This window comes from Xenopus laevis, chromosome 4L (assembly GCF_017654675.1).
Source record: "Xenopus laevis strain J_2021 chromosome 4L, Xenopus_laevis_v10.1, whole genome shotgun sequence".
In the NCBI taxonomy this organism is placed as follows: domain Eukaryota; kingdom Metazoa; phylum Chordata; class Amphibia; order Anura; family Pipidae; genus Xenopus; species Xenopus laevis.
The window spans coordinates 80,446,602-80,470,728 of record NC_054377.1 but is presented as its reverse complement, the minus strand read 5'-3'; the positions used below and the strand labels follow the sequence as shown (position 1 = coordinate 80,470,728).

Sequence of the window (24,127 nt, the reverse complement as noted above, 5' to 3'; positions counted from 1 at the left end):
GGGTCTACGGAACACTTTGATGCCCAATATGCATAGATATACCAAACTATGTGGCGCACAGAGACCCCCAAATGGATATATAGTAGATAAAATTTACAAGGCAAAACAAAATAAGGCAGTAAAGAGTGAAATGAAAAAAAATCCAATAAAACCACAAAAATCAATGTTTTTTTTCCAGAATAGTGTTATCGGCCATCAGAATCACAGTTTGAATATTTTAGCTGGGCCAAACAGGTTATACGGCTAGAAACAAGTGAACACAACATATGCAGAGCTGAAAATGCAATAAAATGGCTAAAAATTCAATAAAATGGCTAAAAATGCACCAAAATACCCAAAATTGCAATATAATCACCGAAATAACATACAAAAGATATTGCACAGTACGGTTAGCGAATACGCTATTCGTAATGGCAATAAAACATTTTTTTCAGCCAAAAAAAGAGACGATGCGATAAGAAAAAAAAAAAAAAAGCCACAATGCCATGTATGTGCGTGTGCGTGTATACAAATGGTAAATTACATGTTATGTGCGCGTGTGTGCGTGTGCACATGTGTGTAAGTGCAGTGAGTGTAAGTGACCCCCCCAATCCCCAAAAATGTATGTGTAAGTGTGTGTAAGTGTGAATCTAAGTGTGTATTACTGTAATAAGTGTGTGTTGGTGTGTTTGTGTGTGTAATTGTTGCACTAACCTGAAAAAGTCGCTGAAGACTGTTGCACACGATGTGGAGGGGTCCCAGGAAGACATCTGCGACGATCCTCGTGTTCCTGTGCTGTGGGGGCGGAGATCAACGGCGCAGTGCAGGCTGCAGCAGCAGGACACGTAAGTAACACGTGCCTGCTGCTGCTTTTGGGCCCCTGGGCGATCGCGCCCCAGGGGCCACTCGATCCCCTGCTCTGCTCGTTGCCTAGGGGCAGGGGATCGAAGCGGAACGGAGCGAGCGGCTCTAACAGCCGCTCCTCCGCTCCACAACCCGGAAGTGCTGCAGAACGTAGAATCTACGTTCTGTGGCATTTCAAGTTACTTTTCCACAGAACGTAGATTCTACGTTCTGTGGCACTTAAAGGGTTAATACCAACAATAATAATAAAAATAGCAATAAAAAAAATATTTGATGTAAGATAATTTGCTTTTGCACTACTGATCAGAGAAACCAGACCTGTGGAGTTGGAGTCAATTGTAGGTAATGTACCGACTCTGACTCCTAACAGCTTTAAATACAAGCACTGAAAATAATCAAATCAGATTTAAGAGCTTCTATGCTGAATATGGCAGAATCAATTCTGTTTCTAAGAACAATACGTTAGTTCATTTTGGATTCTATTTAACAGCTATTTAACAGCTATTCTACAGCTATATGCCAGGTTTAATTAATATATAAGTTGACTATTGTAGTCTTCTGAAGCGACAGTACATAATATTTTAATTACTTTGATACACTTGGATGGGACTAAAAATCCCGTCAGATCGCGGCCGCATCTGTTCGTTGATGCGGTCCCGCGATCCGACCGCCCTATCCCATTTGTTAGGATCCAATCGTTGGGCCCCAGGGCCCACGATCGGACCAGCCCGATACTGCCCACCTCAAGGTGGGCATATCGGAGAGAGATCCGCTCGTTTGGTGACATATGCATATGCATTGTTTCTGAATTAATCAAGTTTATGTTCACTATTCCTCTCTCAGCATCTGTTTCTCCTCATTCTGTCTTCATTCAGCAGTTGGGTGTCAGATATTCATTGACAGTTACATCCATATCTTATAGGGGGGATTCCTTTCCTAGCAGATGTATTAGAGCTCATTCAAATAACTGATTCTAGTACAAAATCTAACAAAATAACTGCCTTGTACAAATCCTGCATGTAGAGACATGATGTCTGGTGATTTTAATAGAGTGAGCTCTAATATATCTTCTAGGCAAACGAAGCGCCCCTATATTGGATCTAGCTGTCAATGATTATCTGACACCCAACTCCTGAATGAAGAGAGAATGAAGATAAACAGATGCTGAGAGAGGAATAGTGAAGATAAACGTGATTATTTTAGAATCAGTACAGAATATTTAATTGATTGTATTTATAACGTTTCTTATTTCAGTATGCTGAAGCTTATATTAAATTTTCATTTTCGCGATAGTTCCCCTTTAAGGGCCAAATCATATTTATCTGATGATATGATACAATCGAATCTGTTGAACTCCCAGTTCTTCAGATGACATCCCAGCTTTAGTGTAACATCTATTAAAAGCAATGCAGCGACATTTGCAACACTCTTTATAGAATAGCCAGAACACTACTTCCTAATTTGCAGTGTTCTGTTCTGTTAGATATCTGTTAGTCACTCCAGCCTTTATATATTACATTTTGGAGGACTATATATTGAAAACATGTTTTATTTTGCACAGCCTATGTAACCAGCTTTTATTTTTACACCAAACTGTTCCTTAAAGCATTACTAGGACACAGTGGTGCATAGTAACTTAGTACAAATATGTTTAGCATATTGCTTAGGAACACCTTTCACAATTTTTTTTAGAAAAATACAATCAGCTTTGTAGTTGAACCAATGGCAATTCATGTGTCCGCTACTTGTAAAAAAATAAATAAATACACTTTGTTTCATGGCACAGTGCTGATGTACCACTTTTTATGCACTGCAGCCATGACTAAATAAATATACCAAATGTGTGTGCTAAGCCTCATCTTCCTAATTTAAAGCTGCAGCCTGCCAAAACATGTGTCTTCATGTAAAGGGGGCACAATACCAAAAAATTTGAGTTTTAAAGTAATGCCCGGTGGCTATAGAGCAGCTTGTTTATATAAACTATAATAGTCTTTCTGAAGCAAACACACAACTTTTAACACCGCATGCTAACAGTATATATATGTTAATTACTTTAAAACGCTTTCATTTTTTGGTGTTACTGTTCCTTTAAGCAGGGTCAATACCTTCAGTAAACAGGGCTGCTATACCAGGTAGAGAAACAGCAACAATATGTTTTATGTGCAATATATTCTTATGTTATTTGCACTCAAAGCCTCACTGCTGTATTTTAAAAGGTTCAAAATAATATTCTACGGTACACATATTAAGAAATGTAAAAATCAAATTTCTTTCCCAGGTAAGAAGTTTACTTACACATTGCGGCATGGGAAAGGTCTGTAAAATCCTATTTCTTTCCCTGTGAATGTAGTCACATTACCACCATATACTTTACAAGTAATGTTAGGTGCTGGAAAGCAAGGAGCTACAAAAACAAAAATTAAATCTGTTAAAGATATGCATAGTATTTTATACTTTATTATTTTAGTATTTAAAGCTAACATGTTTATAAAGTAAAGTTTTTTAAAAAAAAAAAAAAAAACAAGGAGCACAGATCATAGATTAATGGAGGTAAAAAAGTAAGAGAAAAACAAAAAGATGTCTTTCCAAATGAGGCAGCTTAAACTGTGTCAAGGACGGGTTTGAAAGTAAGTAGCATATTCAGTGCACGGAATATGTTCTATTTGTAAGCAAATGGATTTTAACGGTCCTTATGTATAAATTTAATATAAATGATTGCTGTATAGTTTTTCATGGAGAGCAAACGTTGTATTAAAGGTTATAGTCCCCACTCAACCAGCCATCCTTTAGTAGGCCAGGGACACCTAGGGCACATTTATTAACATTGGAGACAAACATCACTGGTATTGTTGCCCATAGCAACCAATCAGCGATTAGATTTGCTCAGTCGCCCACGAACTAGAAAACAAAATCACTGATTTGATTGCTATGGGCAACATCCCTGTTGATGTTTCTCTCCAATGTTAAAGGGGATGTTCATCGTTGAGTTAACTTTTAGTATGATGTATTGAGTGATATTCTGAGACAATTTGCAGTTGGCTTTCTTTTTCAATAATTTGTGGTTTTTGAGTTATTTAGCTTTTTATTCAGCAGCTGTCCAGTTTGCAATTTCACCCATCTGGTTGCTAGGGTCCAAATTACCCTAGCAACCATGCACTGATTTGAATAAGAATAGAAGAGGAGTAATAAAAAGTAGCATTAAAGGGGTTGTTCACTTTCCAACACTTTTTTCAGTTCAGTTGGTTTCAGATAGATCGCCAGAAATAAAGACTTTTAGGAGGGGGGGGGGGTTTCACCAATCCTGTAAACTAATCTAAATTGATACATTTAGTTGATACAATTCTTATCTTTTTCCCTGCTGAGCAGAAGCCATGAGTTTCATTAAAGGCAGCTGTTACAATAGTTACTAATAGCCCAGAGATGCTACTGTGAAATGTATCAACTAAATGTTGCAAGATTGTAACCGTTCTGAATCTGCACCTGAATTACTGAGCTGTCAGACTCAAACACCAGAGACAGGAACATTAAACCTTAAACTTAGATTTTGGAAAAAAATGTCAAAAATAAAAAAATAAAAAAATGAAAAGTAATTAAAAAAAAGTCTTTATTTCTGGAGAACAATCTGAAAGCAACTCGACTGAAAAAGTGTTTGGAAGGTAAACAACCCATTTAACAATGCATTTGTAGCCTTACAGAGCATTTTTTTTTTGTTTTTTAGATGGGGTCAGTAACCTCCATTTGAAAGCTGGAAAAAGTCAGAAGAAAGCAAATATTTCAAAAACTATAAAAAATAAAGACCAGTTAAAAAGTTACTTAACATTATCCATTCTATAATATATAAAGGTGAACACCCCTTTAATAAATATGCCCACAAGTCTCCTCCGCCAGCGATTTCACATAAAAGCTGTTAAACCATGAGTGCAGTACATAAAGTCTCAGACCATCAAATAACCTTTCCCAGATCTGTACAATCATGTGTTCAAAGTTATTGTTGATATTCTCCTAATGATTAATAGGAATGCCTTAGTCATAATAAGTTACACAATGTTAGCTTTCATTAACTACTTTAAAACATGTTAATTTTTTGTGTCCTTAATCCGACAGTTTGGGAAACTCCTGTGGAAGCTTCAGGCTACATAGGGTACATAGGATCTCTCATCTGGAAAAAACAGGCCCCAAGGATTTTAGATAGAATAGATCCCATACATGTATAACAATTGCAACACAACAATTTTTTTTTTTTTTAATAGGCCTGATTTGAGAATACATAAAGAAATCAACATTTATCATTCAGTATACATGACTGTGTACTTACCATCAGCAGTGTAGTTTGAACAATTTACTGGCTCCTGTGTGACAGGATTTATTTCGGGATCTGCACATATAAATGTTCAATGAATTAAGGAGCAGTAGAAAAGACAAGATAGCTACCATACCAAAGAGGTCAGCCCAGCACGAAATTATATGAAAAATAGTTAGCTCATAAATTCAAATCTGAAATATGCAATTCAACCGATTTATTAAAAGGCATGATAAGGTACTGAAAATGCCAAAGACGACATGACAGGGCCGCCATCAGGGGGGCACAGGGGGTACGAGTGCATTGGGCCTGGGCATAAAGGGGGGCCCGGCAGTGCTGAACTTTGCGAAAGAGCCGAGCCCCTCTTTACAGCGCCGAAGCCGCGCCGTCCTTCCGAAGTAAGGGGGAGCCCTGGCGTCAATGTTTTTTTTAAAAATATTCTTTGGGGCCCCAATTTTTTTTTAACTTGTAAGGGGGGCCTGGCACCAATATTTTTTTCTTTAACTTATAGGGTAGAGAGAGAGTTTTATTTAACTGTGGTGTAGAGTGGGCGGGATCTGGGGTGGGGCTTGGGGGCCCCCGAAAATGTTGTTGTATGGGGCCAAGTGATTTCTAATGGCGGCCCCAGCAACATGATACTAAAACCTTGAGCACAATACAAATATAATTTGCCATCTCTCCCATTACACTGTATCACCTAGTCTTTATTGCCTCACATCACTGGCACTTGTATATAGACCAGACCAGCACCTACTATTTGCCAGATGGATACAATTCTTTATAAGCACGGTCACAAGTAATAACCTAGTTGAATAACTTTTAAAAGGAATAAATAACAGTATAACTTTTCTATATATCAGTCCGTGCTATCTACACTAGTGCTGAAACTGAATAGGGATTCTATCAGTACCCTGTTATACATATATACTGACAAACAAATCTCCGTCGACTTGACAACCACTACTACAGCGCCCTTTTGCGAAGGATATTGTCCCAAACGAAGCTCATCGCATTTGACGATCCCGTCATCACCCGATACATAGTGAAAGGCACAGACCCACCATAAAACTCCCGTTACTGCCCATACAGGTCTGGGAAGCGCCATCTTGGAAGAGGCAGGTTTAAGGGAAGTTCACGTTCCAACCGTGGTCATATGTTCCTCTTTGGTATCATTTCCTAGACGCCATCTTGAGTGTGGCAATACAGAATTTCCGGTCCGACCAATCTAGTAGTAGAATTTACGGTCCACCAGTAGCTAGCTTTGTTTCATGCATTTTTTTGTGAACAGAATTGAACGTGCACGATTCCTATCACTGAAAAAAATATATTTAGAACTATGAATGCAGCGCATCTACAATATGTAAATGCATAAACTGTGACTAAAATGAACAGAAGCATGAAACTATATCATTTGCTTTAGAAATTAAGCGAATTGCTGGATGTTTATATTAAAGGAACAGTAACACCAAAAAATGAAAGTGTTTTAAAATAATGAAAATGTCATGTAGTGTTGCCCTGCACTGGTAAAACTGATCTGTTTGCTTCAGAAATGCTACTATAGTTCAGAAACACTACTATAGTTCATATAAACAAGCTGCTATGGAGCAATGGTGGAAATTGAAAAACAGCTATATGGCTCAGGTTAACTAATGGATAACAGATAACACCATTAGACAGACAGAGCTTATCTGCTATCTGATGTGTAACCTGAGCCTTTTCTCCTTTGAATGGCTGCCCCGTGGCTCCACAGCAGCTTATTTATATAAACAATAGTAGTGTTTCTTAAGCAAACACAACAGTTTTACCAGTGCAGGACAACACTGCATTATATTTTCATTACTTTAAAACACTCTTATTTTTTTACGTTACTTTTCCTTTAAGTCAGTGCAGCCCTTATATTGTGATCATTTGGACAGCAGCAGCAGGGAGTGTAGAGGAGCTACTGTATACATATTGTACACTGTCTCTGGCACTATACTCAAATAAAAAGATATTATAAAATCAGTATAGTAGTACATTACATGATGCTCCTACACAGTGATCCACACATCTAAAGGAACAGGTGAAGCAGACTCTACTGAGTTCTGTGGCACACAAAATTGTCTATGCAGTGACATTTGTGGAATGTAAATACCGAAGCCGACAGTGGGATAGAGCAGTAAACACACTAAACGTAAACTCCTCTGGAATTCCTGGGACTCCACCTGCAACATTTCTGGATGCATGTCCTTTTCTAAAACATAATATATATATGTGTCAAAAATATATATATTATGTTTGAAACGTCCCATGTATTTTTGGATGCTGCATCAATACAAATGGACTTGTATATTCAAGGAGCGCTGGTGACTTTTGTTTTGTATGTGGTTCACCCTTGGCGAGGAGCTAACACCGTGCAAGGTCGAAAAGCCTTATAGAAATCTTCACAAGGACCCACACTCCAATTCATAATAAATCAAATTGCTTTTATCATGTGCATCTGTACATCCAACATTTTGGGCCACTTTAGGGCCTTTCTCAATATATATACATATAATACACAAAAGCCATGAATATCCTGTAAATTATATCCTTATAAACGGTGAGTTCTGATGTCATCAGTTATAAACGGTGAGTTCTGATGTCATTTCTGTCACATGACTCACCGAAACTTGGGTATTATAATAAATAAAGTACCCCCAGTTGCAAAATATGAGGATATTAGAAGTTACCTCGGAGTTTCCTGACCTGTATAAAAACAATCGGCCTTCGTCCTCGTACTTTTATATGGTCATGAAACTCCTCGGTAACTTATAATATCCTTATATTTTACAAGAGGGGGTACTTTATTCACTATATAATACACAAAAGCCATGAATATCTTGTAAATTATATCCTTATAAACGGTGAGTTCTGATGTCATCTGTTATAAACGGTGAGTTCTGATGTCATTTCTGTCACATGACTCACCGAAACTTGTGTATTATAACAAATAAAGTACCTCCAGTTGTAAAATATGAGGATATTAGAAGTTACCTTCGGCCTCGTGTTTTTATATGGTCATGAAACTCCTCGGTAACTTATAATATCCCTATATTTTACAAAAGGGGGTACTTTATTCAGTATATACACACATATACACAACAAAAGTGTATTTATACAATAGAACACCGATTTAACACCACTTTGACAGGATGCCCCTGGGAAATGTGAAATCTGGGCTCTGCTGTAAACTCTACAGGACAGGGACCTCCATCCTTTTGTCTCCTTGACACTAAGATCTTAATCTGTATCATACCTATTCTATACTTTATATTTGTGTATGGTATTTTTATACTTAAAGGAACAGTAACACCAAAAAATCTAAGTTTTAAAGTAATGAAAATATTATGTACTGTTGCCTTGCACTGGTAAAACTGATCTGTTTGCTTCAGAAACACTACTATAGTTCCTATAAACAAGCTACTGTGTTGCAATGGCGGAAATTGAAAAATGGCTATATGGCACAGGTTAACTAATGGATAACAGATAACACCATTAGACAGACAGAGATTATTTGCTATCTGCTGTGTAACCTGAGCCTTTTCTCCTTTAAATGGCTGCCCCCATTGCTACACACCAAATTATTTATATAAACTACAGTAGTGTTTCTGAAGCAAACACAGCAGTTTTACCAGTGCAGGGCAACACTGCATTATATTTTCATTACTTTAAAACACTTATTTTTTGACATTACTGTTCCTTTAATTTTACTATTGCAATGACCCCCTGCGTGTTCTACTAATTTATTGTTCTGCAGTACAGTGCTTTGCCCTCAAGGAGCACTATACAAATAACATTTATACATACTGTATTTAAAACCCAATATCCAGAAAGCTCAGAAAATGGAAAGGTAATTTTAACCAAATAATTGAAATTTTCACAATGATTTTCCTTTTCTCTGTAGTGATTAACAGTACCATGTAAATGATCCTATCCAAGTTATCATGAATTCATATGAATAGCAAAACGATCATATTGGGTGACCCAAATTACAAAAAAAAATGGAAATCTGGAAAACCCCAGCAATTCCATATAATATTATATACAGGGTCGACTGGGGGGCCTGGGGCTTCTGCCTCAGGGCCTTCCACCAGGCAACAACCCCAGCTCGTGCGTCAGCACGAGCACTCACATCAGCCGGCCTAGTCTAAAAATTTGGACAAATATATGGAAACACACATTGTTTACCTGGGGGCCTGTTTATTGTGCTGTGTAGACATTGGAGAAGAACATCACCGGTGATGTTGCCCATAGCAACCAATCAACAATTAGATTACAACAGTCACCTACAAGTTAGAAAACTAAAGCAAAGATTGCTATGGGCAACATCACCGGTGATGTTTTTCTCCAATGTCTACACAGCACGATAAATAGGCCCATTTGTGTATTGTAACTGATAGCGACCAAATGTTTGGTTGCATTATTTTAAACCCAGCAGATTAGTAAATGTCAAGGGCCAATTGGTTGCTGTACAACATTTTCTTCAGGTCTATTAATTTATTATATTTATTAATATTAATTTCTCACAACATTACCGACATACAGTAGTGTATACAAAAAAAAACATAGATCCATACATTTAGTACTGACTAGTAAAAAAAAATTGGCACTGATTGGCAGTATAGTGGCCTTAAAATGTAATTTATGGTGACTGTAGAGCACTTCAATTGATATTTTTAACTTGACACATACACCAATTATTGATATGTATTTGTTTAAATTATATTTATTATATTAAAAGTATTTTATTTAAGAGGTCTAATGAATATATATGATCATTAAAAATTAATAACAGCTCTTGGGAGGCCAACTGCCATTATTTAATATTCACTCCTAGACAATGCATCCTAAACCCAAAATTCACCCACCCACCCTTTGGTTATGGGAAAAATTCATATTGATGGTTTTAAGGACAGACATGACCCTGAAGTGCTTATTTAATTTAGCCATTTCCCTTTGCTGTAGATTTGAACTTATTTGCTCTCAGAGGACTGGAACACAATTTAATTGGTAACATTTGGGTTAATTGGTCTCTGTTTAATCTCCGGTAAAGATGCAGATTCAATACATATATATACCGAATGTGCTTAAAGCAATATGGAAATTCAATAAATTAAAAAGCTATGTGATCAGGTAAAAGGAAAATGCTAACTCTATATCAAAACTTTATTTCAGCAACCATTAAAATGCTTCCAGGAAATTCTTAACGGAGTTAAATGATAACATAAAATTAGTTATATAGTAAGCACTCTTATTCCTGACGGCAGTTAAATGATAATGCATCAGCTATTCAATCAAAATTAAACACAGCATAAACTTTATTTAGAGCTTAGTTTTGTATATTAAAAAACATCTGCTGGAAAATGCCTCTAGCAGCACCACCTACAACATTTTGAAAAGAGTATTTATCTTGACTTGAAATCCAATAATGCATGCAGACTCCACGACCACAAAGGGGGCAAGGGAAGAGGGAGTGTGCACATGTGTGGAGGGGGGGGATGTTGGCTCAACATAGAGGGGTGATTGCTGCCAAATACAGCTTAGGTTGGACACACCAACATTTTCTTTTGCAGGGGAGGATTGCCCTGTGTAAGGAATTACTAAACAGGATTTCACTATCATTAAATAATATGAGTTCATAAAGTTGTATCCTTGCACAAAGATGTCCCAAGTAAGGTTTATGCATCATGCAGTATATATCATTGTGAATAATGTACTCCCTATTGTAAAATCTAAGGATAAGTCACAGTAGGAGTTCCATGACCACATAAAGGTCATGAAAGCTTTTATACAAGTCATGGTAAGCCAATATCCTCATGTTTTTAAAACAGGGGTACAATATATTTTTTTAGCATCATTAGAAGGATTATCTGATTTCATCTGTAAAGAGCAGTTCAGTCCTCACGGAACTTAGTACTCCTTCATTGCGGACCAGAAGCTACGGACACAACCTCTGTTGTCCAGGTCAATTCTCAGTACTTTGTGCTACTTGGGACAGTGCCTTCTCCATAATCGGAAACCTTAAATTTGGATACGTGGGTGCATGCATGGATGCATAATATTAAGGCCAACTGCAGTGGTCATTACAATATACTAACCACTCTATTTAATTCTTTATAATAGCACTTCCCTGCATGCTTATCTTACATGTGTTTTGCACTGAATTTGTTGGATGAGTCATTACTTAATTAGGAGGGATCCCTCATCTTCTATGCAGCGCTGCTTGTTTTTAAATGTTTTTATTTACATATGGCATAGTGATAAATAAATCTAGTGGATTTTTGACTCGAGGTTTTGACGTATTGGTGGACTATTGGTTTGGAGTAGAAGTCCCATTTTGTGTATAAAAAAAAAATATATATATATATATATATATATATATATATACATACATGGAATCCATTATCCAGAAACCCGTTATCAAGAAAGCTCAGAACTAAGGAAAGGCTGTCTCCCATAGATTCCATTTTATCCAAATGTTTTCTTTGTATTAATAAAACAGTACCTTGTACTTGATCCAAACTATGATATAATTAATCCTTATTGGAAGCAAAACCAGCCTATTGGGTTTATTTAATGTATTAATGTGTGAAGATCCAAATTACTGGAAGATCTGTTAGCTGGAAAACCCCAGGTCCCAAGCATTCTGGATAACAGGTTGCATACCTATGTATGAATACATGTACAATGACACATAAAATGCATTGTTTGGAAAAGTAGGGGCCTTTTGGGGTAGGGAGGGAGCTGTGGAGAGGGTGTACATGGGGAACTGTGTTTCTATGAGAGAAAAAGGTGAAAGTTTACAAAGGCCTTACAAAAATATCATCTACAGCATACTAAATATCAATTTGTCTTTTGTTATGCCTTTCTCCAACCTGCTGATATTAATAAAGTCAAATTTAAAAATATGGAGTTAAACTGGCCTAATTGCTTTATTGTGTCATAAAGACAGATTAGTCGTTCACACGCTTGTGAATTTGCCAGTGATTGTATTCAAGTACATGATACTCTGGCCTGATGATCCTAATTGGCAGAAAACTGCCCCAGCCCAGGGTTCTTCCAGTGATCACCACAAAGTGATGCTCTTCCTGCTTCTTCTTTCTTTGCACAGATGCACATTCACAGCAAAGTGAAAACTTTGACAACAGAAAAATGGCATTTTCACTCTGCTGAGCATGAGCCGGCCCTAGGATATTGAAAACAGAAGAAGCGGAAGATCGATCTGTGGTGCTCGCTGAAAACCTTGGGCACGGTCAGTATTCTGCTTACAGAAGCAACGGCCTGGGGTATCAGATAAATGATTACAATCAATTGTGCCTAACTTTTGGCACCCCCAAGTGATTGTGACTTTCCTTTTCTTTTGAAGGAAGTAAGAGAAAGCTGTATGGTATCAGAGTTCAAGCAGAAGGCAAAAAACTTGTAGTGTAGCTCAAGTGTGCAGGAGAGGAAATGGACAGCAGGAAAAAAGTTATTTAACAGTATCTAGATTTTAAGATAATACAGTCTGTCAAAATTGTGTTCCTTTTTCTGACATTAAAAAAAATATGCAATGGTTTAAAAAAAAAAAAAAAGTGGGGTCCAGAGGTTTGTGTTTTTTTTTAATTTCCAGCATAAATATTTTACTACAATTTAAGGGCAAATTCTTACTGAACGTTTGCGAATTCTTCTGTCTATTAGTATATTATGTACTTTCCTTGTGTAACTCAGCAGATTATTTATCAAAGTTCGAGATGTGTTTCTCCCCAAAAATTGGAGTTTTCAAGGGTAGTTTCATTAAAAACTATAATTTTTCGGGTTAAAAAAAACCCCTCAAATTATTCAAGATTTATATCTTAAATCCAAAAATACACCAGCTAAAACCTGTTGTTATGTAGAAGTCAATAGAAGAGGTCCCTTGAACCATTTGAAGAGGTCTTTAACCTTCATGATGTCCGGGTTTTTTTTGTGGTTTTTTTTCAGAAAAAACTTGATAAAATTTGAGTTTGTTTACCCCAAGTGCACTGATTTGAGTTTTTTACATTCACGTTTTTTCATAAATAAGCAAACATTCAAGTTCATTTGAGGTATAAGAAACCTCACAAACTCAACCTTTGATAAATAACCCCCTAAATGACTTGGATTCAGATGCCAATCAAAGTTTTCCATCCCCACAATCAGGCCCAGACTGGCAATGTCTATTCTAGAAAATGACAGATGGGCTGCTGTAAGATGCCATAGACCAGGGGTAGGCAACCTGCAGCCTCATGCGGCTCTTCTTCCTGCAGCTCGGTCTTTCGGCTTTGCCTGTAATGTTGTCTATACAGCCCTGACACCTGCTGGGGGCTTGTGGAGTGTGAGAACGCGGTTAGCTTACCGGGGTCGCACACTCAAAAAGCCGCCAGCAGGTGCGATGGCTGTATAGATGTCCCAGGAGTGACAGGCAAGACCGAGCTGTAGCAAGGTGATTCATCATGGTCCTTACTGAGGTCACACACTCAAGACAAGAGAGAGATGATCAGCATGCAGCTTCAGAAACAGAAGTCACATTAAACAGATGAGAGCACTAACATTTAACAGGGTTATTCAGTGTTTAATTTATTTCAAAGTAGGCCTACCCACACACACTGCACTTCTGTTTGTTGTATTCTGTTGTTGTAACAGTTAAAATTAAAAAAAAGGTGAAAACTTTTAAAAGTTTATAAGCTGTGTTATGTGTTTCGGCTCCAGACTATTTTTCCTTAGTGGACAAGGGGGGCAAAATGGCTCTTTTGATAGATAGTAAAGGTTGCTGACCCCTACCGTAGACAGTCACTATTTATTGGGCTGTTTGGGCCTCGGAGTACTTGAAATGCCAGTTCCTAATTTATATCACAGTTCAGGCCTGCCTAAAATGCAATATATTCCCTCCAGAATTCCAGCATAACTGCATCTAGGTTTGCCATCTGGCCAGTAAAAAACATCTTTGATACCTATGTTATTAATGGGCAAAAGGTTAAAAATATAGGAAGGCCAGTATTATTTTTGCAGAAAAGGTAGCAACCCTAACTGAATCTAACAACCAGTATGCAATTCACCAATACAGAGGAATATTCGTACCGTTGCCCCCTTGTATTTGTTCAATTGTGACTTCGGGTGCGTGGTACCAACAATGGCATTAGGTTCCAATTTATGTGCCACAAGAGGAGTAGAGGCTATTGATGCAACCTAGGGACTCCTGAAATTAACAGCAGGTCCAGACTACAGGTAATTCTATTGTTCCCTTGCAGGCCCGGAATAGCAATCTGTGGGTTCTGGCAAATGCCAGAGGGGCTGCTATAAGGTGCCATAGAAAGTCAGTATTTAGTGGGCTGGTGGGGGGCTGTTTGGGCCTCTATGTGGGCTGATTGGGCCTCTGTGTACCTGAAATGCCAGGGCCTATTTTAATTCTCAGCTTGGACCTGTTCCCTTGTGACAAAGTGCTTCAGAGCAGGCTAAAAGGTACTCCCCATAAATTGTGATGGTGCATATATGTACACAATACTTTTCTGAATACATGCTTAATTTTGTGTCCATTTGTACGTTTAACACTTTGGGCTTATTTTCTAAATGCACTTAAAATGGCCAATACACATGTACAATGCAGATGCCACAAACTCTCCCAAAACAGCTACACACAACTATCATCTACACCCAGCTACCTCAGCCACCTGACTTTACCAGCAAAAACGCCAAAGACACACAGGAGGGCTACACATGGGACACCCACACCATAAATACTATGCATGCACGTGCTGTTAAAGGTACAGTTGCCTAATTTTGCTCCACAAAAATCACTGTTCTGTGCATTTTTTACGCCAAACGCGCAGCCTCAAAAACGGCTCAGCAGCTCAGTCCCCATCAGCCTTGTTTCAGCCCTTGTATCTGATTAAACAGGTTCTATGTTTTGACAGTTCCTGTTTTTCTTGCATTCCACCTGCGCTACCTCGCCTTTACCTTTCTGCAAGGAAGCACAACGTCACTGACTGCGGGTGTACTTGTAAATAAAGCTTGTGGGGAAAAAAAAAAAACTTTCTCCAAAGTGCAGCTGCCACAGGCTTGGAGTGATTGCAGTGAGCTGGGATTGAGGTATGTGCCAAGCTGAACTGTGTAAAGCTTCTGTTGCAAAGCTCAGCTGGGGGGAGGCAGGAGACCCTGACACTGAGCTGCCTTTATACTCGTATAGTTAGTTCACTCCAACCAGGTGCGCTCCTTGTTTCAGGTAACTTACCACACCCTGCTGCTGCTGCTGAATGTCACACAGCAATGGCTTTGATTGCAACATAATTCCCTGCACTGTGTTATTGGGAGAGAAGCAGGAAGTGACATCCACTGAGAGCTCTTTTAAAATCACAAGCAGCTTTTTGTTTTTACTTTTTTCTAAGGGCTAATTTGGCTTGAATGCTGCTGTTGTTACATGTGGGATATGCCTGCTTATATAATCTGCCTTGTTTACCACAAACTGCAAGTGTTGTTTATATATATATATATATATATATATATATATATATATATATATCTCTATATATATATATATATCTATATATATATATATATATACACACACACACACACACACACACACCATGGAAAGGGTTGCTCCCTGCACCTTACATAGAAAAGTTAGATCTGAAGGAAGTACATGACCATTTTATGCCTTAAAGATCTAACAACAATTCAGGTGATATTCGTACTGTACCCAAACCACTCCTTTGAAAAGAGGGTCTGTCAGTTTTACTGTTTTATAATCGTCACTGTTCTATGCTTCCATTATTTACATGAGAATTGTTCCTTTTCAAGTTAAAATATGAAACAATTTTATGTTGTTGCTTAACCTCTTTTTTTTACTCCTGTTGCTTGATGACAAATCCCGGTAGACTTAATATAATCCAAGCTTAAAGTGTTCTGGGAGCTGTAGTCCAGCAACATCAGGGTTGTAGTCCCCTTGTAATATTGCCCATTAGAACTAAACTACATGGAAAATTTTGTGGGATGGTGTCGGCTCGACAGAACGAAGTCGGATGTAGTTGCACAGATCAAAATATAATGGCATTTATAGGAAATTCTTACACGACATGCCTGTTGAAAGGGAACAAACACTGCATGCTGTGTTTTCATTCAACAATATAAAATCTGATGCGTCTGACAGATTTTTTCTTGCCTGAACAAAATGCACCATCCGACGTAATCTGATCCGACTTGCATTACGACTGTGGGGATGAGTGCGGTTGCATGACAAGATTTTGAGAAACGGATCAGTCTGACTGACAAAATCCAGTCAAAAACTTCAGTGTAGTTTAGCCCTTTAAAAGACAAAACAAATCTTGAAAGAAAATCCTAATTTGTGGCGCCGCATTCATAATTCTTGCTGGAAGCTGTAAAGGAAAACTCTTGCTATAATTTAAAAAAAAAAAACCCACTAAACTGGTAGTAAATGCTTAATAATTTACCCAAATAGGTTTGTTTTAATTAAAAGAAGCAATATATGTTCCCTATTTATGTATGTTTGTAGCATAATATAAAGTAAACATACCGGTACATAACCTCTGTATGTAAGATGTAGCGAGATGACTGACATAGTGCCAGTCAGCAGAGTGAATTCTCTTGTGTCTTTAAATTGTGTTTAAAATGTTTTTAAAGGACAAGGGAAGTCTTACTCACAGGGGCTTTCCAATTTGTTAGACACCGCCTGGGTTGCTGCAGCGAATCCAGGCCCGGATTTGTGGCTAGATCAAAGGCCCAGGCGTTGGGCGGCAAGTTTTTAGGGGCGGCATGCAACCCAGCCCAACATTAGGCTCCCCAGTGATCTAGCGCATGTTTGCATATGCGTGGGGTGTACTCTTGCGGGCGCTGGGCTCTAGGACCCTGTTGGCCTAGGTGCTCCCACACCCAAAATTCAGGCCTGAATGCATTCATGGGGCTGAAGTGTTGTGCTTTCTAGAAGAGTACCCTGATATGGTGCATTCTTGCATGAAGAGGCTGGGGCTTGAAGTTAGCATTTATAATCACAAATTGTCACCCCTCCAGTGATTAACCTGTTCCTTTTAAATTAAAAGGAAAAAATACCTCCTTTTTTGACATGAGCTTATTCAAGTGGGATTATGTTAAAAATTGCATATAAACTATCTGAACTTTCAGAAATAAATTTCTACAGGTATGGGATCTGGTATTCAGAAACCCATTATCCAGAAAGCTTCAAATTACAGGAATACCATCTCTCATAGATTCCATTTTAATTAAAAAAATTTAAAATTTGAAAAATGACTTCCTATTTGATATAAAAACTGTACCTTATACTTGATCCCAATAAGATATAATTAAACCATATTCAAGGTAAAGCAATCCTATTAGGATAATTCATTCTTACAGGGCAGCTGTTACCTTTTCCCCCACCAAAAGTGCGGCCTAACAGAGCCCTCACTGTGATTGGGTAAAAACAGGTTTTTAGAAAAAATTTGTCCCCCGCCAGCACTAGGACACCCACGCATGGAGGGAGCTCCTGGTTCGAGCGGCCATGTTGGGGCTCGCATGTGCAGAGTGAGCGATTTCTGCAACTTGCTCATTATGTGCATGCGTGTGACGTCAGCCGCTCTGCACTGCACAACATGGTCGCTCACAAAAAAAAGTTACTTATGTGCGCACATTTCAAAATTGTGTTTAACAACTGTGCACAAGTCAGAATAAATGAAAAATGTTGCATTTTCAACAACAATTTGTTGTGTGCGCTGGCCTCAACATTGATGTGCACAGCTTATTAGAGGGAACATTACTGGGAGCTCCCACCTGGGGTGAGTCCTACTGCTGGCGGGGCCAATTTTTAAAAAAAGAAACTACTGTTACCCCCAACCAAGTGCTCTATTAGCCTGCACCTTTGGTGGGGGGAAACATTATAGGGCAACAAGTACCCTTTAAATAATTTTTGAGCTGATAAAAGATATGGAGATCCAAATTATGGAAAGACCTCTTATCTGGAAAACACCAGGTCCCAAGCATTCTACATAACTTGTCCCATACTTTACACATACCTGATTTCATAAATTGAAAGAAAAGTATGATAGTCTGTTTGGGATTGTATGGTCCAGTTCTCCACCCTCCTTAGGCTTACATTGTTAAGCAGCCCCTGCTTTACCTTGTTCCGATGTGAAGTGATGGATTCTGGAACTTGAAGTCCATCTGCTTTCCATAGAGGATTGTGCACAACACTTCCTAATGGAACAAGGAAAGGGAGGGATTGTAATACACTGTAATCTTTTATTTATTTTTTTTAGTGGGGGGGGGGTAAGAATTGGTCCCATCTATGGAATCAGTTATGTCTATGATGATCTAATAGTTAAAATCATTTTAACTATAGAGAATTAAGGGGCACTGTGGGACAGCGTTCTCGAGAAGATTAGCACATTAAGGGCTTTAGCACATGGGCAGATTGGGGGTGATTTAGTCGCCTGGCAACTAATTGCCTCTTCTTCGGGTGACAATCTCCCCGAACGTTTCCTCGTGAGGCAACTTCGGGTGACTATAGAAATCGAACTTCGGGTGACTATAGAAATCGAAGCGTCGCGAGTTCATTGCCGCAGGTTTTCATTTTAGCAGGTGGAAGGCAGGGAAAAGGCAGTTCGGGAAGATTGTTGTCCCGAAGAAGAGGCGATTAGTCGCCAGGCGACTAAATCTCCCCGAATCTGTTCGTGTGCTAAAGCCCTTATACGTAACATACGGACACAGTTTGAGTGAGGATTGCATAATTTCTATTGCTTGTTTTTAAAATAATGTTGATTATTAAGGTGTAAGTCTGCTGGGCTGCTAGATGCACAGCGGGAACCCTGTGTCAATACAATATTGTATTGCTTAAAAACTCTGTAGTCATCATTTTCAATGAGACGACCAACTTTCATAAAAACTTCTTGAAACTCCCATTGACTTATACATAAAGTAGCTTTTAGATGCTGATTTTTTTGGATTAAAGTTTTCAAACGTAATAAAAGTAATAATTTTCAAACATTCGAGTTTTGGTAACCCCAATTTAAATTTGTGAATTATAGAGCAAAAATACTTGTGGCAAAAACGTGGGTTTTAAAACCCCTAGGTGTGCAAATGATCAAGTGTCCCCCAAACCTACAGAACCCATGGGTTTACCTGCAGGTTTGGGCCAAGGAGATAAGCCCTAGATATGGTTCAGGTGGGTGGCAGGTCAAACTTCAGACAAGGCCACTACCCTTTTTGTGATTATGCCACTCCCTCTAATCTGGTGATCAATTCCACTGATATATGGGTAGGGGCAGGTGAAATAGGCACATTTTCCCAAGAGCCTTTCATGAGCTCATTCCATAGTTATACATTTGAAATCCTTACATTACCTAATGTCGGCTAAAGGTTTTAACACCTTCATTACTACATTTTGTTAAAAATCAACAGTTTTACATGTATAAAGTTGTCAGTCACTGGCAGCAATATTGTTTACTGAAATATGATAACCCTCCACTTCATTAGAACTTTTTTATTTTGTGCCAAATCAGTTGCTGCTCGTTCTGTTAGTGCTTGGTTTTCAGACCTGTATATATTACACTTTCATATAGAAGCTTTTTTATTTCATTTTATAATGCTAGCTAGCATCTGTGTTCTATTAATTTATGGTAGCCTATGTAAACTTTTATTGAACCAAGAACAGATTCCTTCTAAAGATTTGGCTGATTATAAAACTTTATTAATTCACTTTACTGTGTCTGCACGACTTTATTGAAATGCTGTCCAGAGCTCAGTGGAAAGGACCAATTAACCAATATTGGCTGAGAACCTCATTTTATCTTAGTGCTGAGCTCTTGTTTTGTGTGATGCTTGGGGCAACCCCATGATGTGCAGCTTTCCTGATGTCTGTGCAAGTTACTAGAAGTCCATAGTTCATTATTCCAAGGCACTGGTTTATTAGGCGGGATTGATGCTGCTAATTGGCATTGTCCTTTTTCACCCCAATGAATAATTTACTGGTTCAAATATTTGCCAAGCAATTAATCCTGAGAAAAAATGCAGACAGATTTGGCCAAAACCTCTCTAATCATTATTTACAAAATACATTTTGTCCATCTGTTTTCTGTTCCTAGAACAGTTACTTTCAATTACAATATATTTATTTTTGTGTGAATTTTATTCTTACAGGTGTCTTGTGGATTTTGTCCACTACAAAGAAATTAAAATGCCAGAAAATCTAAACACAGGTAAAAATATCATATTTTATTCACATTGTAATACCAAATGAATCTTGTTTGACCCGTTGTGTATTTGATTATTTTAGGTACTGTTACAGTAGATAAGGCCCAGGTCCTCTTGATTGCAGAACGACTTCAGAAAAAACTGAAAGACAAGGGGGACCTTTCTCACCATGATAAAATGGGTATTTTGAGGGACACTCTAAATAGTCCTCTATTTAACCAAATTTTAACAGTGCAGCAGTCAATAAAACAACTAAAGGAGCAGGTGAGTACAATATTTTTACAGAAAACAATTTTCTTTTTAGGGTGTGTTGTTACAATTGACTAATTTTAAATATTGCGTGTTTAGTCAGTAAAACCAAATGTTGCCAGTGATCCTCTGTTTCAGCATATGGAAAGCTTTGTACAAAAGTTGGCAAAGATCTACTTATGCTGCAGCAGTGAAATAAAATTATATATTCTTATTTATTTGGCCACGTATAGTAATAATACTATACTAATAAGGTAATATGATTATTATTAAGAAGTACTGCCAACATATATGCATCACTGAAGGGTGTATTCATCAAAACATACAGATGAAATACAAATGTTACCTAAAGTAAAGAGGTAGGCTTAGTTAAGTATACTGTACAAAGCCATATCATGACTGACAGCCTCATTTATTACAAAAGTCAGATTTGCATCCGAAAGTGTAGCAACCAGTGGATGATTAGCTTTATTCAGTCATCTACTGGAAGAATATTGAAAGCATAGGTTACAAAATCTAGCATATTTGGTTCTGGATTTAGTCAAATCCAAAACTAATGTTGAGGATTTGTATTTAAAACAAGATAAAATGTGTTTTAGTTTTAGCCTTTTACTGTAGCATTATGGGGAGCTGTTTCGCTGTCAACTCATCCACTGATTTGTTGCTGTTAGAGGCTGATTGGTGACGTAGTAAGCAAAACATGCATCACAACAGCATCAAAATGTTGGGTGTATCCTACTTTTATTAGTTTAGGTATGTTGCCTCTACTCAGCCACCTGCTGCACTGTGAAAAATGCAAGGCAGCCTTGGGTGAGATAAATTCCACTTGACTTCTCTGCCAGTTAATACCATTCTGATAAATTCTTCTACACACAGATTAGTTTAGAGCGGAACAGTATACTGTAGGGGGCAGATTTATCAAGGGTCGAAGTGAATTTAAAAAACTTTGGATTTCAAAGTAATTTTTGGGTACTTCAAGCATCAAATAGGCCAAAATTCGATTCGAATTGAAAAAAACTTCGTAAATTAGACCACTTGAAAACCGAAGTACTGTCTCTTTAAAAAACGAATACGGGCGTTTTCGCTGGAAAAAATACTTCAACTATCGAAGTACTCAGATTCGATGGTCGAATTTCGAAGTTTTTTTTAACTTCAAAATTTGATCCTTGATAAATATGCCCCTAGGTGTTTTTCATCTAATGAAATTCACCTACAATTTATTATGTTACAAATTGGAAAAGGGACTTTGGGGAAAGTTGATTGCGAACTGTCACGCTGCTGGTGAACTCTTACTTGTGCTGCATTGATAATGGGTTGTGTATAATTCAGTTCCAGCTTTCTTTTAGAATTCCTAACTGTGCAAAAATGCAGAAAATGTAAAGTTTGGTGATCCCTTTTATTGGCTAACTGAATAAGTAACAATTGCAAGCTTTCAGAGCACACAGGCCCCTTCTTCAGGCAAAATACAAATGTACCGCACATAAATGTGCAAAACAAACAGTAAGGCCTGAACTCCATGGCGCGTTGAGGACTGATTCGTCAAAGGTGTGATGTGAATGCTGCACGCTGCATCTTTATCCGACATTCGGATACATGTAGTTGTACCTGAGATTTTGTTTGTATAATGGGATCAGTCCCATTGTATTCTGGACTTCTGACATCGTATGTGTTTCATTACCTGGCGACAAATCAGTCCTCAACACACAGTGGAGTTCAGCCCTTAAATTATTGGTTTTAAGAATCCACCTCCTGTGCGGAATGTGTCTGCAAGTTCTGGTAATTCACCTGAAATATTACAGATGCATTGTTAAGTATACTTCGTGTTGTTCTTTTCAGTTGTTTATTAAAGGGTTTTTCACCTACAAACATCTACTTGTTTTTAGATAGGTGACCAAAAATAAAGCCTTTTTCTAATTACTTTCTATTTTCTATGTGGGACTGTTTTTTTAATATTGAAGAGTATAGTTCGATTTTTCACCATCCTACAGTATGTCTTTCTGAAGCAGTTCTGGGAGGGGGGAATCGCTGACTCTGTAACTCTTCTTACTTGATACATTTAGTTGATACATTTATCTTTGTCGCTGCTGAACAGAATCCCTGAGTTTTATTAAAGGCAGTTGTAAGAATTGATACAATAGTTGCTAATATTCCAAAGATACTGCTGAGAAATGTATCAACCGAATGCATGAACGTATGTAGCAAATTGTAATCGTTCAGAATCTGAACATGAATTATTGAGCTATCAGACTGAAACGCCAGAGACAGGAACATTAATCTTTTAACTATTTGTAGAAACGGTAAAAAATAAAAGATGGAAAGCTATTTTAAAAAGTCTTTATTTCTGGTAAACTGAACTGGAAAAAAATGGAAGGTGAAAAACCCCTTGAAAGCAACTTTTCTCGTCACACCCACAAACAATTCCTATTGGGTTTATTTAATGTTTAAATCATTTTTTAGTAGACTAGATTTAAGGCATGGTAATCCACATTGGGGAAAAGCACAGGTCTCAAGCATTTCAAATAATATATTCTATACCTTTAATGTTATGACAACAAGTTTTTTTCATGGCAATTGTGAATTTAGTGAATTTTTTTATTAGAGTTTCTAATTATGGGTAAAAAAGCTTTATCTGAAAACCACAGGCCCTCATTTTTCTGGATAAAAGATTATATTGTACTGATAGTTATAGTGTAAAATACAGTTATAAACTATGCTGACTTGAAAAGCAACAAGCTTAATGTATGAACTTCACACATTCACACTATTTTTTTTTTTATTCTTTGCAGTTTCAATTGTATTTAGCAGAGCGCAATTTTAGACTTTTTGTGCTTCTATTTCCGTACTTGACTACAGAATGATTTTAACCCTGCCAACTTCTAAAATAGTTATACACACAAAAATAGACAAACTATTACAATAGGTACTTGCATTCCAGAGAAATGCAAAAGATTTTCGGCGCAGTGCTGATAAGGGCACAGATTAGTGTTTTAGCTGTTAGGCCCAGGACACACATGCAGATTTTCAACGCAGTGAGCACCGTGATTTTTAAATGGGCTGACTGCTGTAAACGCTCCTTACTTGTGAAAGAAAGGAGTGGATCATGGCAATATTATGTAGAAAATATCCTCTTTATAGGTCCCTGGTAAGGCCTCATCTGGAGTATGCAGTGCAGTTTTGGACTCCAGTCCTTAAGAGGGATATAAATGAGCTGGAGAGAGTGCAGAGACGTGCAACTAAATTGGTTCGAGGGATGGAAGACTTAAATTATGAGGGTAGACTGTCATGGTTGGGGTTGTTTTCTCTGGAAAAAAGGCGCTTACGAGGGGACATGATTACCCTTTACAAGTACATTAGAGGCCATTATAGACAAATAGCAGGGGACCTTTTTACCCATAAAGTGGAGTAGGGAGGGGTGTGTGTATGGATGCTGGGTTTTCATTTGGAGGGGTTGAACTTGATGGACTTTGTCTTTTTTCAACCCAATTTAAATATGTAACTAGGTTTGGCAGTGGCATTAAT

General features: G+C 37.8%; 2 protein-coding genes across 10 annotated transcripts in view; one reads left to right on the top strand and one right to left on the bottom strand.

Annotated features, from left to right (window-relative positions):
* The window catches only part of tm2d1.L (TM2 domain containing 1 L homeolog), a 92,357-nt gene extending 76,907 nt beyond the window's left edge, over positions 1-15,450 (bottom strand). Inside the window, exons 1-4 of one of the 5 annotated variants that reach the window (XM_018258264.2) lie at positions 15,390-15,450; positions 6,133-6,456; positions 5,159-5,232; positions 3,139-3,247 (exon numbers count right to left, since the gene is read on the bottom strand). In XM_018258264.2, the coding sequence (XP_018113753.1) occupies positions 3,139-3,247; positions 5,159-5,232; positions 6,133-6,248 (299 nt within the window). In that variant the 5' untranslated portion in view covers positions 6,249-6,456; positions 15,390-15,450. The remainder of the gene's footprint in view (positions 1-3,138; positions 3,248-5,158; positions 5,233-6,132; positions 6,457-15,389) is intronic. The other 4 variants (XM_041590403.1, XM_018258262.2, XM_041590402.1 and 1 more) reach the window with 4 other exon arrangements.
* Positions 15,145-24,127, top strand: part of patj.L (PATJ, crumbs cell polarity complex component L homeolog) — a 132,950-nt gene continuing 123,967 nt past the window's right edge. For 4 of the 5 annotated variants that reach the window (XM_041590399.1, XM_041590401.1, XM_041590400.1 and 1 more), the window contains exons 1-3: positions 15,145-15,247; positions 20,306-20,364; positions 20,442-20,623. In XM_041590399.1, the coding sequence (XP_041446333.1) occupies positions 20,343-20,364; positions 20,442-20,623 (204 nt within the window). In that variant the 5' untranslated portion in view covers positions 15,145-15,247; positions 20,306-20,342. Of the gene's footprint in view, positions 15,248-15,278; positions 15,381-20,305; positions 20,365-20,441; positions 20,624-24,127 lie in introns of those variants that run through there. The other variant, XM_041590398.1, reaches the window with a different exon arrangement.